The sequence below is a fragment of the Augochlora pura genome, chromosome 10 (assembly GCF_028453695.1).
Source record: "Augochlora pura isolate Apur16 chromosome 10, APUR_v2.2.1, whole genome shotgun sequence".
In the NCBI taxonomy this organism is placed as follows: Eukaryota; Metazoa; Arthropoda; class Insecta; order Hymenoptera; family Halictidae; genus Augochlora; species Augochlora pura.
This window is the reverse complement of record NC_135781.1, coordinates 26285923-26301804: the sequence shown is the minus strand read 5'-3', so window position 1 is coordinate 26301804 and position 15882 is coordinate 26285923. Positions and strand designations below refer to the sequence as shown.

At 48.1% G+C, this 15882-nt stretch overlaps 1 protein-coding gene across 20 annotated transcripts in view; it reads left to right on the top strand.

The window, feature by feature from the left end:
* The first annotated feature begins 4948 nt into the window (after positions 1 to 4948).
* Tm1 (tropomyosin 1) overlaps positions 4949 to 15882 on the top strand; it is a 45299-nt gene continuing 34365 nt past the window's right edge. For 7 of the 20 annotated variants that reach the window (XM_078193166.1, XM_078193163.1, XM_078193160.1 and 4 more), the window contains exons 1-3: positions 4949 to 5072; positions 8738 to 8900; positions 9401 to 9526. In XM_078193166.1, coding sequence (XP_078049292.1) covers positions 8787 to 8900; positions 9401 to 9526 — 240 coding nt within the window. In that variant the 5' untranslated portion in view covers positions 4949 to 5072; positions 8738 to 8786. Of the gene's footprint in view, positions 5077 to 8737; positions 8901 to 9400; positions 9527 to 10380; positions 11707 to 15279; positions 15724 to 15882 lie in introns of those variants that run through there. The other 13 variants (XM_078193161.1, XM_078193159.1, XM_078193154.1 and 10 more) reach the window with 13 other exon arrangements.

Below are 15882 nucleotides of genomic sequence, written 5' to 3'. Positions count from 1 at the left end.
ATATAGATTATAAATTGTATGTATTTAGGGCGAAATTAAGTAATTCTGTTTTATAGTATGAAAATTAAAAGAATTTTAAGATGTCTATTAATCCATTCAAACGATTAAAGAATGAACCTCTGCTATTTAATCCGTGTTTCTCGCAATTGACGCGGACAATTTTTATTTCGTCGAAAAGTCCGCAGCCTAATTCAATGTTAACGAGTGCATGCGTTTACGCGAGTCATAACGAAGCGATGAAGTTACGGTCGAAGTTCTGGCGGCACAAGTGTTTGCGCAGTCCGAGGACTAATTGCTCCGTTAACGTCGTACATCAAAGTTCTCACGGCAGGTGAACTCGACGAAAAATTGGACAGCTTAATTGCACGAGTTAGCAAGTCGAGCACGAAGCACCTTTAGAGGAAGTAACTATGCACGGTATGATCTCGCGCGAAGAAGTTACGCTGCGGATTATTTCTCTGAGTCGACCGGAGATCGGGAAAAAAAAATTGTGTATCAACTTTATTGCTCGATAAGGTCGCGGTTACCGGGATAAAAAAAACGGTGTAAAAATAGTCCAACGTAGTCCGTAGATGATCAAAATTCCGCGAGACGATGCGTATCGATTATGCATCGCGGCTCCTACCTTTTCAGTCGACGCGATTATTGCTGCGACGCGTAAATTCCAGCGGAGAAATGAAAATTGTATGACAAAGTAGCGGCTAACGAGGAGGTGACTCAACTTACTTATAAAGCCTGACGTCGATAAGTAGAATTAGGACAGAAGGTGGCCCGACCTCGCCGGTGCAATATATCCTGCATAAGGTAAGTACTAACTAAGGACACCGCGCGTATGTACACGTACGCACCCGCTGCATGTATAACGTTGCACGGTGTTATAATAAGCAACCTAATTGCCCAAGGATGTCTGCCTTGTTAATTGCCGGGACGCCGAAATATTAGGTCGGCCTTATGCAAATCAGCTTTTTTAACTTTCGAACAATCAATGATCGTTTCGCAAGTCCGCGAACACGAAACTTTCCCCCTTCTTTTGGAAATTGACAAATTGTGCCGCCGTTCGCTTCCTCGTTGCTTTTTTTAATCTCCCTATATTTTACAACTTGAATTATGCAGTCGTAAATTTACTTTTTCCTGTTTGGATTGTTATAGCTAATTCCTGTATATATTCGATAAATAAATACATTTCTTCACAAAGTCTATATTAATATTTCTTGATTCTATGTTTTGCCATTCTCTTGCAAATAGACCGAGGATCGTTTTGTTGTTACTGCAAGCAATATTGTAATTAAAAGAAATGTTTTTCGTTTAGATACCCGTGCGATCCGAAGCGTGAAAATCCACTGTGTAGTTACAGTTTCTGAACGCTGCAATCTGGGCGAATCATCAGCAGGACGATCGAATAATGCATTATTAACGAAAGCCTATCAATAGACTATTTAATGCGCGAGCTGAAGCTAATGCATGATAAATTATTCTCTTTCGCGTTGCACTCTCAAAGAAAATCGGCGGATCAGGTTCCTCAAAGCAGATTGGTCGCTAATGAAATAATTAAACCGAAAATCTACTTTATCAATTTTTAAAGAATATTCCAAAACGCAGGCTTTACGGCTTATGACAAAAACTAGCAATAAGTTTTCGATACCTTTTTTAAAAACTTCATTCTCTTTGATTCCGTTACATATTTTAAAGTACCCTTTCTAAAATTCTAAAAATTATTCTGTACTTGTTACCAAAATCTTATTGTTAGCTTCGTAAATAGTAAATGCTATTTTAATTTTTAAAAATTCAGTAAGAAGCCACCAGTGATTTATTTTCTGACTCTTAAATTGTAACCTGATCGCAGTCAACATTTTATTATAAACGAGTTTTGTACGTTCGATTGTTATTTTCTTGTCTATTCATATTGTAAAATAGGGCTCCGTCCAATAAATAAATATATAGCGGAGAAGGTGCCCAGTCTAATAATTAATAGATAGACGTTGTGATCCGCGAAAGTAGCTCCGGGGCTGGCTCGCCGAGAAGATCGCAGATAGCGAAATCCTGCTCGGGTTCGTTCTAGTTTCCGAAGCCGCCTAGATCGGTGTTCACTGGCGGCGAGCATAACACAACACGCATCATATTCATTGACTGTTGGCCGGCGATCGGTATTTAAAAACCGTGCTCGTAGACGCGCCGCGCGCCGGCCGGTACTTAAACAGACGGGTATATATGAGTCAAGGCTGCCCAGGGGACCCTTACCTACTTTTTCCTTTTATGGTAGTGAATCGGACCCGATGAACGTATGGGAGACGCGGCGACGACCGATCTTACGCAAAGGACTTCGCGCACGGACAAATTGCAGTGCGCGAAAATTTTATTGCCCCCGTCCTACCGTCGACGGGCAATCGCCGACGGAACCGGCCGCCTCATTACGGCCGATCCATAAATCATCGCCGGGTTGCGTGGAGGAGGACGAAGAAGGCGTTGTCGAAAACTCTCTCGGATTCGGCGCATCTCGGCGATACTCCTGCGATTCGGAAGTCGCTCGAATTATTCGATAAGCCGCGAAATAATTGCGCAACGAGCGCGGGCTAAAAGCGTTGGCCGACTCATTGCGGATTGACCATGACACGAGTTGACTCAAGGAGATCGAGTGAGGTGCCTATAACCCCAATGCCAGAATTACCGCCGCCTAATATTAGGACTTTCCTGCTGGACACGCGTTCGCTGGTCGTTCAGTGTCGTCATCCGTGCCATCCATCCGATCGGTGAAACTTCCTGGTTTCCCGACTATCCTAGATCTATGAATGCTCGAATTGTTGCGAACGCTTTGAGATCACCGGTCGTTTGAAGTTTGATCGATAGACTGTGGCTCTTTATGCAAAGCAAAGTCGTCGGAATCTATTTCAAGACCCAGACGCTGCATAAGAATCTATTGTCTCGATAAATTGGACGTTCCATTGGATTTATAACCGGGAAACTAGAATCGTTCTTATCGAAATGCAGCTAAATGTAAGAAGATCGTGTACACATGCTTAGAGAACGGTGATTTCTCCGTCTGTTTGTTAGAATTTGATTATCCGCCGCAGAAACGTAGTAGTCACGACGACCTTTTACCGTGAATCATCAATGTCAGCCTTTTATAGACCATTAATTATGATGGATCATGCTCCCGCGATACTCTCGCGCCTTTTAGTTGTAATTTATTTATGAACTTGCCAGCTTCGACGTGTCATTAGTCGGTTTAGAGATTATTGGGACGCCGGTGCGGATGACCATTCGCCGGATAAGTGCAGGCAACCTTGCGTCCGCGTGACTTTGACTTTGCCGGAAACTAGATCAAGGAATCACCGGTGCGATCTCGGATGGATCTTTTTTTCTTCGCCGCGCGAAACTATTCACTTTCCCTATCGAATTGCAGTGTGTACCCTCGTTCGATGCTCGATCACGGCCTGAATCCACTTCTACTTCGATTTAGTTACATGCAATCGAGGCGGCTCCGATCGAATCTCGATTCTGTGGAACGATAATTACTAGACCGCGGATTTTACGCGCATTTGTAGCGAAATATACAGAAAAGTGACTAGGTAAGAAGAATTTACGAACATTGTTCTATTATTTTTGATGGATTAAAGCTTTTAAAGGAGTGATACATTTTTATCTAACTCTCGTTTTATACGATTAATGTAGTCAATATTTATTTGCTCTGCAATATTTATTACGCTTTTTCGAATCATTAAAGAATACCAAGTCTCAGAAAATTCCAACGTCTAACATATTTCGTACAAGTCACAGATCCAGTATTTTAGAAAATATTGAATATTTTGGAAACTAGTAATGAGATTTCGTCAAATATATAACGAGGATTTTTGGGATTTCAAAGAGGCTTTTTTGAAATAAATTACAAAATGTTTGTAGAAGTGAATTTTTAAAGATATTAACCATTTACGCTCGAAGCACTGCTAAAATTGTTGTATCACGTTCGAAAATAGTTCCTATACTGTAAAGTTTCGATTGAAAAGATTGTTGAAAGCGTAACTGACGCATGAATCACAAGATTCGATTCCATATGCATAAAATGCGCTTTGCCATACTAAATGGACCTACTCTAAATCGAAAATATTATTTTAGATTTACAGTAGAGTTACAGTTAGCCTTGAGTACAAAGGGTTAATACCTGTTCCGCTTGTAACGTGTTAAAGCTCCTTCGACGATAATCACAATTCTCCTATCGACAACGATGCGACAGTGCTCGAATTGATAGCACTGATATCAGAATTTTTGCGATCCCGCGTACAAGCTGTACCAGCATGCGAACCGATCTCCCCGGTCGGCATCCAGCCGATCCTCGAAGTCACGATCGATTTCCATTGGCACCGTAGATGCTCGGCAAAGGGTGAACGCCTCGGCCAGAGTCCCCGAGCAACACCGGCTCCTCCGCGCCTCGAGATCCTCTATTTTGCGCATGGATCTCGAATCCTGTTTGCCGGCGAGCATTCCGCATCCCTTACCGCCGCGGTACGCCGGTATCGCTCGAAAGATCAGCCCATAAAAGCTCGACCGGCTTCGACGTCTAACCGATGCGGCGTCCCGCAGCATCGGAAGCAGCCTCCTATTGTCTCCGTGGTCCGGTGTCTCCCGTTTCGCGACACCGCGGTGGCCTCTCCAGAACATCGAAAAATAGAGCCCGGAGGAGGAACGACGCTCGCTCGGGTCGCCGATTCTAAAGATAAATATCCGCGGCGGTGTACGTTTTCACAGGCCCGTACGTAGGAAAATCGTGCCGGGGGCCTCTCGGCAAAGATAGAGAGCGAGCGAGAGAGACGGAGAACGAGAGAACGAAATAGAGAGAGCGAGAAAGAGAGCGCGCGCGAGGGAGCAAGAAAGAGTGAGAGAGAGAGGGGGGGAGCCGACGGGAGAGAGGATCGCGTCCTCCCGCGACGTCATCCTCGTCTTTTACGATCACGAAGAGAAGCCCGCGAGAAAAGGTGGGAGCCCCGAACCGTGTAGCCGTAGCTTTCAGCGGCCAGTCGAGACTTAGCCTGCGAGTCAGACGCATCCCCGGACGACGAACGAACCTGAGCACTTGCCCCGTGAGTAAGCATGTGCATATCTTTCTTTTTCGTCTCATCTGTCTCGGTCGCCGCCGCCGCCGCCGTCGCCGCGCCCCACGGCTCCGCGGTTCCGCGACCTCCCGACGAGGTTCCCCGGTTGTCGTCCTCTCCTCGGTCAGCTCCTCTTGTCCCCCATGGGACGCCATACGACTTCCTACGGCGAGTTCTTCAAGAGTGAGTGAAGGAAAGTGACGTGAGGAGGACGTGGTTTTTTGTCGCGGACACTGGGAGTGATCTGATCCCCAGAGGATCTTCAGGGACTCGGGATTCTAGAGGTGACCAAGTCGAATTCGCTGGTACCGTTCTCTAAAGGTTTCTGTGTCTATTTCGAGAGTATCGGCTGTGCACGGTCCAAGTATGTTCCTCTATTTCTTGATATTAACCACCCTGGCGCGGTGTCATTCGCATGGGAAATCGCTTGGTCGGGAGGCGACCTCGTATGCGAATTTCGTGGATCGTTTCGCGCTTGCGTAAAGCCGGCGCCGCCGGAAAACTGTGACTCATGAGAAATTTCAGGCGTTCACCGCCTGTGACAACACCGTACAAATCTCCATTCGACGCAGAAATTCCAGCGAACTGGGTGCCGACTGATAACCGATTCGCGAAAGAATGCGGTGCAGACGTTGCGCTTTCGTTCCACGGAATCGCCGCTCGCGGCGGCTTAATCGCTGTTGGCGATAGATACTAGGATGGATCTTATCTGGTCTCGATGTGTTGTTCTATTTTTAAGCCGTTGCGAGATCAGTGCGAAATTCCGCCAATTGTTCCATTTGTTGCTCGATAGATAAGCTCGAAGAAGACGATCTAAGTTTTCAAGTTGTCAGAATTTGGAGATCCGCGGCGCTCGAAACGCCGGGGATAGCTCCGTTCCGCTGTTGCGCGCGTGGGTTGCACGCTCGGCGATAGAAATTTCCGCAAAACGTAGGAGCAAGGGTTTGAAACGCTCCTCGAAGCGTAACTAGACACCGATCCGGAGGCAGAAACCAAGATCAGCCTCGCCTAACCCGAAAAGGTTCGGCGGCTGGCGGCTAGCGACGATTCCACCCTCTCCTCTCGCGGGTAAAAATAACCCTCTCTGGCGATACGCGCGCTTTTAGGACCCGTCGCCTGCGCCGCTTATTTTTTATGTAACGCTATTTCGATCGAACGCTGTCGATGCTCTTCTAGCCGAGACCGATGCTCGCCGTCCCGACTCCCACTTCAAGGGACACAAGGGACTTTGACCTCCATTTTGATACGACGTACGTGGGAACTTCATCGGCAATCGGTTCGATTCCCGATTTCGAAACACGACGGCACTCGTGACCTCCATTTTGGACTATCTTTAACCACCTACGACGCTTCGTTTCCCCCATTATTCGGAATCAGTCTCGGTTCCATGGAGACACATCGGTGACCTCCATTTTGGACCGTGTACCGCCCCTTCGTCGATCCATCTCGATTTTGATCTTCGACTAGGTAATTTTTCGACCGCGAACCCTCGTAAATATGCAACGCGAGACAAATGGAAATGGCGTAGTCGAAAATTGCAAATCGATGCAAATACGGTACGGTGTAAAGAATTGTCCGTCGAGACAACCCTTAACCGGTTACGCTCCATCTTGGAGACCATTTATTTCGTTGGCTAATTCTATGGCAACTGCTACTGTCTTCAATCATTTTTCGTCTGCTAGAGGATATCGATCTTCAAGTCTTCAAGTTCAGATTGCAAGAAACTTTGAGCACCTCTTTCCTCTTCGTCTGTATCTTATTAAAGGTGGACGCATAAATCGTATAATCGGATAAAGGTTTTTAAGAAGATAACGCAAAGTCATTTTTAGTTAAAAGGTCAAAGGACACCCGACTTCTTTCAGAGTCTCATTCCTCAACGCATGAAATTCCAAGGTGATTCAGATTATTGATATCACAATAGTTCTCGGTTCCGGAAACGAGAACTCGCTGGTGAGATCATCGTGTCTAGAATTTCGGGACCATCCAATCGCATTACAAGACCGTTTTCCTCTCCCTTACTGCTTACCCAGCATCTCTGATTACCAGCGAGCTCAGGAATCGCGCACATTCGCTCACATGGATACCGATGACGCGGCTATAGGAATCTACGCTAGCTTGCAGTGGCGTAGATTCAATGATCGGTGACCAACCACCCCATGGAATCTATAGTTTGCTGTGTGAGAACGCGAGAACCCGAAATCTACGCAATTAAGAACCGTGGATGATATAATTCCTGAGATAATTCCTGAACATTATTGAACAATCATTGTTAACTACTCTGTTAGGAAAACCTCGATTTCAATGAATTTAATCCTTTCGCAGTACTCGGACGATATAGTTTGACAATTAAGCTGTCATAAAAGCAAGCTCTGAGTGAGTGCATTATGGTAGTGGAGGCGGTTACCATGGAGTGACATAATGAACCTTAATGGAACATTATTTTGTTTGTTCTAGAGCAAGCAAAAATAACATGTCATATTCGATAAATATAAAGTGAATTATGCCCGATAACAAGCATAAAGCACCGCGATTGGCCAGCCCAGAGCAACCGACTCCACTACCCTAGGTGATAAACAATAAAATTCGGAAAAGTTCGTCGGCGCCCGCCGCCAAGAACAAGGAATTCCAACGTCTCCAGTGTCCGCATAGTTGTCCAGCGAGAATTAAGTTACAGCATCTTGCTCGTTTTGCGGCGGAACCCTCGCGAAACGTGTCCGCCGTGGCTCTCCGGCGAAAGTGTCCAACCAGTCCCGAATAAAACCGTTCAATCCGACCGGTAGGAACCTTGAAAATCGTGCGGGTTCGAAGTCGGTTATCGGGAACGGGGCGAGCGAGAGATTCGTCGTCGACGTCCAGGACCGGCGCGAGGAATGTTTCCACGAAGAGAATTAACCCGTTGGTTGATGCGGTGCTCCCAGTTCTGGTTCGCGAGAGCGTTTCACCGCGGCATCTCGCCGCTCCGCGCCGCGCCGCGCCGACCGGAGAGAGAAACGAGCGCATAAAATGCGAACGGTGCGGCCCGCGAAGGATCCTCTCGTCCCGAGCCGTGTTCGTTCGTCCTGGAGGATCGCATACCTGAGCCGCTGACGTCACACGGCTCCGGAGGAAGAAGGACGGGCAGCGCTCGCGCGAGCACGACCGCGAGAGATACCGAAGACGTTTGATTTCATATGTACACACGGACACGGTACAGAGCCCGGGCCTTCTTGAGCAAGAACCTGCCTCTATAAATAGGATATCCGGTCGCCCGCTAATTATACTTCGATGCATGCTGTCCGGCGAACGGCGAACACGCGCGAATCTCGGCCGATCCCAGAAATTTCCACGGCAATTATGCCGCGACACGGAGCCGCGGGTCCGCGGAAACTAGACGAGACAGATCGGGCCAGGGGTGGGAGAAATAAAAGGAGCAATTAAGACGAGTCGCCGTTAATTGCGGCCGCACGCGCGCACGTATCGTCTCTCACGGTCGTTGAAATCACCGACGCGGCGGCCAGGCTATGAACGCGCCGCTGAATTCCTTGGGAATCGATCCTCTCGACGACGCCGTCGTCGCCGCGAGGAACGACGGGGACGATGATTAAAAAGTACAATCGTTCTGGATGAAGGCTGCCGCATGGGAAGCTAACGGCCGGCTCTCTTCGTGTTTCTAGATATCCCCCTTTTTTTCTCGTGAACGAGTAGCGAAACAACACCGGCAACATGGACGCGATCAAGAAGAAGATGCAGGGAATGAAGCTGGAGAAGGACAACGCGATGGATCGCGCGTTGCTCTGCGAACAGCAGGCTCGCGACGCGAACGCGAGGGCCGAAAAGGTAAAATTCCAGAGAAAAGTCACGGAGACCTTGGCGCAAGAACCACCGGGCGGGTCCAGTTTTTAGGAAAATTACACCTGTCGGAGTTCCACGCGGCTTTATGCATCCGGTGTTTGCGCCAGAGTCCTCCGTGTGATCGGTATCTTCGCTTATCTTTAGACGCGGCTAGAATTCTGGTTTCACGGTGGGACGAAGGGTAGGTCGCGTGGTATAAATAAAAAATAGTAATTCGATATACGCGGTTGCTCCGAAATTGTCTGTTTACATTTGTACGGGACGGAAATAGCGATGAAATAATCGCTTCGCGATAAAAATGCAATATAGGCTTGGCGGCCGTTCAAGAATTTTAATTATAGATCTGGAACTTTCGCATTCTCTGATTTTGTCGCTGCCTACATTACTCACCGAGTTATAATTTATTATGTCACAAATCGCACCGGTTTCTTTGAACAGTAACTAAGTTTGAGTTGGGACTGATCTGAGTATTTGATGTTGCAAAGGCTGAAGAAGAGGCGCGTGCTCTCCAAAAGAAGATCCAGACCATTGAAAATGAACTTGATCAGACCCAAGAAGCCCTTATGCAGGTCAATGCTAAATTGGAAGAGAAGGACAAGGCTTTGCAGAATGTAAGTACATTAAACGATCAATAAATGTCGTCACTCGACGATCATTCGTACATAGATTGCAAAAGTTTATGCACTTATACAGTACCCTGAAAATTTCAATAAATTTCGAAAAAATATATATATCTTTTTGCGGGTCATTGTCCCGAATCGGAGGTGCATAAACACTTGCAGTCTATTCCTAATGAACAAATTCAAAGAATAAGGTTATTACGTACCCAAAGACTTTCAAGCTTATAACATTCAAATGTGCAATCAAAGATGCACAAAAGAAGTACAAGTTCAGCTAATGATGTATCAATGATTGCCTGTGGATATTAATAAATTTAGACAATTAGATGATGTGCAATATTCATCTCATTTTTCAAGTCTGTCATATGAACCAGAGAATTTGGTCTACAATGATTTTTAGTGTCTCTAGTTCTTCCATTCTCTAAAAAAACAATTTTCGCCTATTAAACAAGTGAAGCTCTGTTAGAGTGTTTCTTTAAAATTTAAAAGACAAGTTACACAAAAGTCCTGAACATTTGATTGTGTCTCGCACGAAAGACCTCTCAAAACAGGACTAGAAGACTGCTGAGAATGTCCGTGTACGTACACGCAGGTACGCATTCTTCAAACAACTTTTTGACCGCGATGCACAGTACCATATCGGGTTTGAAATTCAAACATTTGAAAAGCGCGCGAGCCGTCACTTACCCGTCATTAGTTACCGACGGCGGAGTAACCCGCTTCGATTGGCAGATGGCGCCTCGATGGCGCGCAGCCGCCTCGGGTCGAAATAGAGCGGGTTCGCGACGGAGTGTAGGACCAGTCGAGCGTTAGTACGCGGAGTCGCCGTTTCGTGGATTGGGCGGCGCTCGCTGAAGGTTTTCGGCTGGTTTAATGGTGGTGGTGATAGCGTCGGCGGCGCGGGTGGAGGGGGTAACCTGGATCCGCGGATAGCACAGTAGAAAGAGAGAAAGAACTATAGAAAGCAGGATAGAAATCAGAGCAGGACGGTGCAGGGAGAGGAGACCAACGTGTCTGCTCTCGTGCATGCGTTCGTGCGCACGACATACGGTGTGTGCGCGCGTGCCGCACCGAGCGATAGAGCGAGAGAGAAAGAGAGACCCTGTGAGGAGGAGTGGGAGGATAATACTGTAGGGAGGGGGCGACAGTACGTCGCGCGGAGGAGAGAGGGAGACGCGAATTGAGAGATAGAAGGACGTATGCGTGGCGCGGTGAGAAACGTGTTACGAACAGTGACAGACAAGATGGCGGTGTGCCTTGTGCGGTGGTAGTAACAGTGGTGCGTGTGGCACGTTGAGAGAAAAAGAATAACACGACAGCACGGTGCAAGGAAAGGGGTTGGAAAAGGGTTGGCAGCTGGATAACGTGGTATGGAGCCAGCTTTTGCGTCGACCACGAGACGTCGCGGTCATCAGCATCATCCGCGACACGCTACGCGCCGACGTCTCGACGCCTCCAGCAGAGGACCCGCGCAGTGTGGCCCTGCTGGCACCGTTGAGAACACGGGGACCGGTGTTGACGAGACGTCATCCGCATCGACACCGGCCAGGCTCGACGAAAAAAGCTCTGTCACCGAACACAACGACTCCGTCGATCCGCAACCGGTGACACGAACGGCTACCGTCGGCGCGAGGTGGCTGCGAAACACCAAGGCGACGGTGCCGACGGCTGTCAAAGAGACGACACCGGCCAGCAAGGACTCGGCGACAGACATCCAACAGAGGCTCGCGCAGTGTAGCCCGGATGTCAAGATCGAACGTCACGAACGGCCCTATGGACGCAAGAAGCACGAGGTCCAGAGCCTCGACAGCTTCGAGGCCTACCTGGACAAGTCTCGCAAGATCTCGCACGGCGAGGACACGTCAGATGACGAGCTCCTCGAACACAAGAGCAAAGAGACATCGCCGGAGCCTGAGCACGCGGTCGCGAGGGCTCGCGGCGACGGGAACTCCGACGACGACGAGGATCCCGAGCTGGTCGAATTGGCCAAGCTGAGATGTCCTAGCGAGAGAGCCGAGGTGCAAGCCGAGAAGGAAGCCAGGAAACGGAAGAGATGCGCCGATTATCCTGGACTCGCGTTCGGCTCGTCCATATTCTCCAGCGAAACGATGATTATGTTCCGGCTGATTAAGAACGAACTGCAGAACACTTTGGGCAACCAGCTGAAACGGGTCAGTATCGCATGATGCGGCCGGTATGTAGACGCCTCGCGTGGGAAGGTTACCGCGTGACGTGACCTTGACGGACCGGTGACGTCGACTAGCTAGGGGTCATTCGGCAGTTGATAACGAGCCGAGTCATCGGTTAAAGTCCTGCTTTCTCACTCACTCACTCTCTCTCTCTCTCCTTTTCTCTCATCATTTGTAGGTCAAGTCGTTATTTTTGTTGTTATTTTGAGCATAGTTTATTCAGGTGCTCTAAACTGCATAGGGAGCGAACAGTATTACGGCCAGGTCAGATGATCCAGCGGTTAGCCGCCGAGACGTTACGAGACCATTTATGTAGTCGTAAGATCTGTAATTAATACCGTTGTTGTCGTTGCATATCGCTCGCTTTAAATGAGTTCTTGCATGATCGGCCAGAAATATCAGCGACCTCGAGACTGATTAGAGAAAGTTCGATCAAGAGTCCCCGCTGCTGCTGCCAGCTGAAAATCGAAATCACAGCGACTCGCGGCATGAATAATACACCGGCTGTCGCGATATCCTGCAATAATAATTAAGAGACCATTAGGAGCGCCGCGAGCGGCAATGGACTTCACGTCGGTCTTAACGACGCACGATCGCCCGACAAAGAACACTTATTGTTAGGGTTAGCGAACGGGGACAATGGGTTAAGCGTGATTCTCGCGCCCGGTACGATCAACGGTATTCTTATATGTATAGCCGTCCGGACGATCTATGGATCGAATATCCCTCCTGATTGTTAACCGGCTCGTCGAGTCGACGTGACTCGGCCGGTGTTTTCACTGTTTCATTTTTGGAACGCGGCCCCACCTTTCGCTAAACACGACGCGCCGCTCGGGTGCAACACTACCAAACTTGGCGGTATTATCAGTTCCCCGGAGCCGGTACACTGCGGCGCAGAAGTATCGTGATTCCGTAATCTTCGAGTGGCGTGGATCGCTTTCGCAAAAACGATAAACGGCGTCTCAGTAATCTTCAGAATTTACGCGGAGAAATAAATGTCGTTCAGTCGGCGCGTCTAGCGTTGAAAATGGCTGCTAGCTCGAGGCCGTGCCCGAACGCTTCTCCGCGGACAGGATTCCTCGTAGTCGTTAAAATGCAATTTCGTAACAGGAGGGGAACGCTGGGAAAGATACAGAATCATCTCGTGGATCGTTCCGGGTGCAAGACTTTCTTTTGGCTCGAAGCTGTTCGAAATCCTTGTGTAAACCAAACAGCCGAGCGCCCGTCAACATTCTAAAAATACGTCGCGGCCGTGCACGGATCCAGCAGCCTTTTATTCGGCACTTCGAAGAGCGCATTGCGTAAGCAACGCTCCGGAACGTGCGCTCCCACAAATCCGCCTCGTTACCAACGTGTCGTTAGCAGCGTTTAAACCCGGCGGCGTCACGGTATAATAAAACGTTGTTGCAAAACGTCCGTTCCGTATTTGTCACGAATTTGGAACGCGCTCCGTATAGCACGTCCGTCGACGACCTTTGGAACGCCGATCCGGTTCCCTCGGATCTTATCTGCGACGTTTGTACGTCGCATTCCGCGATTTCGCGCAAACCTGCTGCCATCTGTGCCAGCATTGTTCGCTTGCCGCCAGCCTCAGGGATTCTCATGTCGATTTCAATTTAAATTCAAACGATCGTCCTCGATTCGACTCGACGCGTACTTTTGACAGTGTTTGAATTTGAAGTTGGATCGCGCGATGCCAGATGGCGCTACCGTGGCGAGAAGCGTGCATAGATCGAGTGCGCATGGTTCTCGGCAATTCAAAATTTAAATATAGTCGCTTAGCGATAACTCTTCGGCAACTGAAATCATTTGGAAATATAGTGAGGGATATAAGTTTTTGTACAGCCGGGAGAGACACTATGGAAAGACTTTATTTCGATCACTGTTGGCGTATTACAACAGAGTGTTGTAGAAATGGAAGGTGCTTTAGAGAGAAATGAAATTTGTTTGGCTTAATGAATAATAAAATTAATACCTTGTCCTTGGTGAATGATAATTATAAAATATCCAACTTGCGTCTCTATATGGAGTTACTAAGTCAAACACATGGGTCCGTTATTTCAGCAACGCGTTTGAAAACAGTTATATCGACATAGCAAATACAGTTCTGTTTACTCCGAGCATTTACATTCTCTTTACTTTGTACAAATTCTTCCACCCTTCACTATACGATTTAAATGAATAATCTGTTTTTATCATTTCAAACACCGACGACTTTCGAATATCGTAACGCTGACGTCACGATTTCATTCAACACCGTCACTTATCAACAGAATGAAACGGTCGTGTCACTTTTAATTTCCGTTTACATGGCGCAATCGTAGATGGCGCATGCATGTATCTTGTACCGTTACAATCGGCAGCAACCAGAACCGGTCGAATGATTCCAGACCAACATTTTGATCATCGTTATTGAACATCGAACATCAAAACAAACGATGTTCGTGAAAGTAAACGTCGGATATGTCCCCATTTTCATTCAATATAATAGAAAACGCGGTCACCGTTAAGAACAATCAGCATTTGAAACGTAAACGGTATACACGTATAGGTGAAATCCAATCGCCATATGGAGTTTCGTGTTGCACGAAATGGCACAGGTTATCATCGCTACACCGAGAATATTGCGAATATCAATTTGTTGTCTCTCAAATGTCTTATCCGAATTTACACAAGTTTTCCTCGCCGCAATTAGCATTCGCGACAAACAAGAACATCGATCGGGACAATTATGATTACTCAAGAAGAAACAGCATTTGTTCACCAGTCTCGCCACATGGTGTTTACAATAAAATGCTAATTGATGTACTTACGATTAGAAAAATAAGAAATGAGATAACGGTCGCGATAACGCTGCTCCGCAGACAATAAACCACAGATAAGAAACGTTCTTGTTCTCGTTGAAACGATGTTTACACATAGAACATTTAAATTTTCGTGAGAAACGGGTGAACGTTCCATAACTTAGCAATAATTTTTCATTTGAATTCGCATCGCTTTCAGCGCTGCGGTGTAAAACCAGTTCCAATCGATACGGTAGAACGTAACGCGAAAATGGTAATGGGGCTGCGAGGGACCCTTCCGAAAAGCGTTGCTTCCATATTTACCCGTACAATTGAAGGAAAGCGATCGAATCAACATCGATATCCTTGTTCGGAGATGCGGTGACCCTCGAAGCGGATGGAAAACCAGGATGATGCCTCGAAACAACGCAGGGATTGTTGTCGAGCGTCCATTCGAATGGTTGGGCGCGCTCGGGACGGGCGCGGTATTTCCGGGGCTTTGCGCGCGACGACACGTCGATCGGCGTAATGATACTCGGCGTGCGGCGTCGCGATTCGTGACGCGGTCGCCGGAGTAACCAGAAATCATTCCTCCAACGAACTTAAACCACCTGCGATCGGTAATCGGATAGAGTCTGCAAACGCTGTCACTTTTTCATTCGATTCGTTTGAGAAACCCGAAAAAATTCGGCGAACGAGTCATGGAGAAACGGTTGAGGAACTATTTGACGTCCGCGAGGCGTTCCAGCGCGCATGCGTGCGACGGCCGGGGGCGGCCATCTTGCTTTCCAGCGAACAGCAGCCAGTGGTCGCCAGTGCACGACAGCTCGGAGACTACGAAACTCTCTCTCTGTCGTACGGGTGCCGGTCGCCTATCTTAACCTCGACACATATTATCCTTGCTCGTCGTTGCGTCGCGTGGACCAGGGTATTCCAATTTAGTGTCCGATCGTCGTCGTCGAGGAAGCAGACTACGTGCCGAGTCGAGAAAGCCGCGGGTTGCACGAGGCTCGCGTGATCGCCTTGTTTCGAAGCCAGTGTCAGGGAGGAACGCTACACGCGCCATCCGGCCAGCATGTCGACCCAAATGCAGGGCGCCCTCCTCGACGTGCTCAAGAAGAAGATGAGACAGTCCAAGGAGGAGTTGGAGAAGGTCAAGGACGAGTGCGAAGAGTATCAGAAGCGGCTGCAGGTGGAAGCGATGCGCCGCGAGGAAGTGAGTGAGAATACAGACTCTCCGGCTACGCCGAACCACCTTTTCGCCTTTCGCGTGTTCCCAGCTAATTCGCGCGAGGATTCCCCGTGTACACGGTATCCCTAGGTGTTTCCGACCCCGGCATCCGTCGAGCCGATAATCGTTCCATTCGGTTTCGCG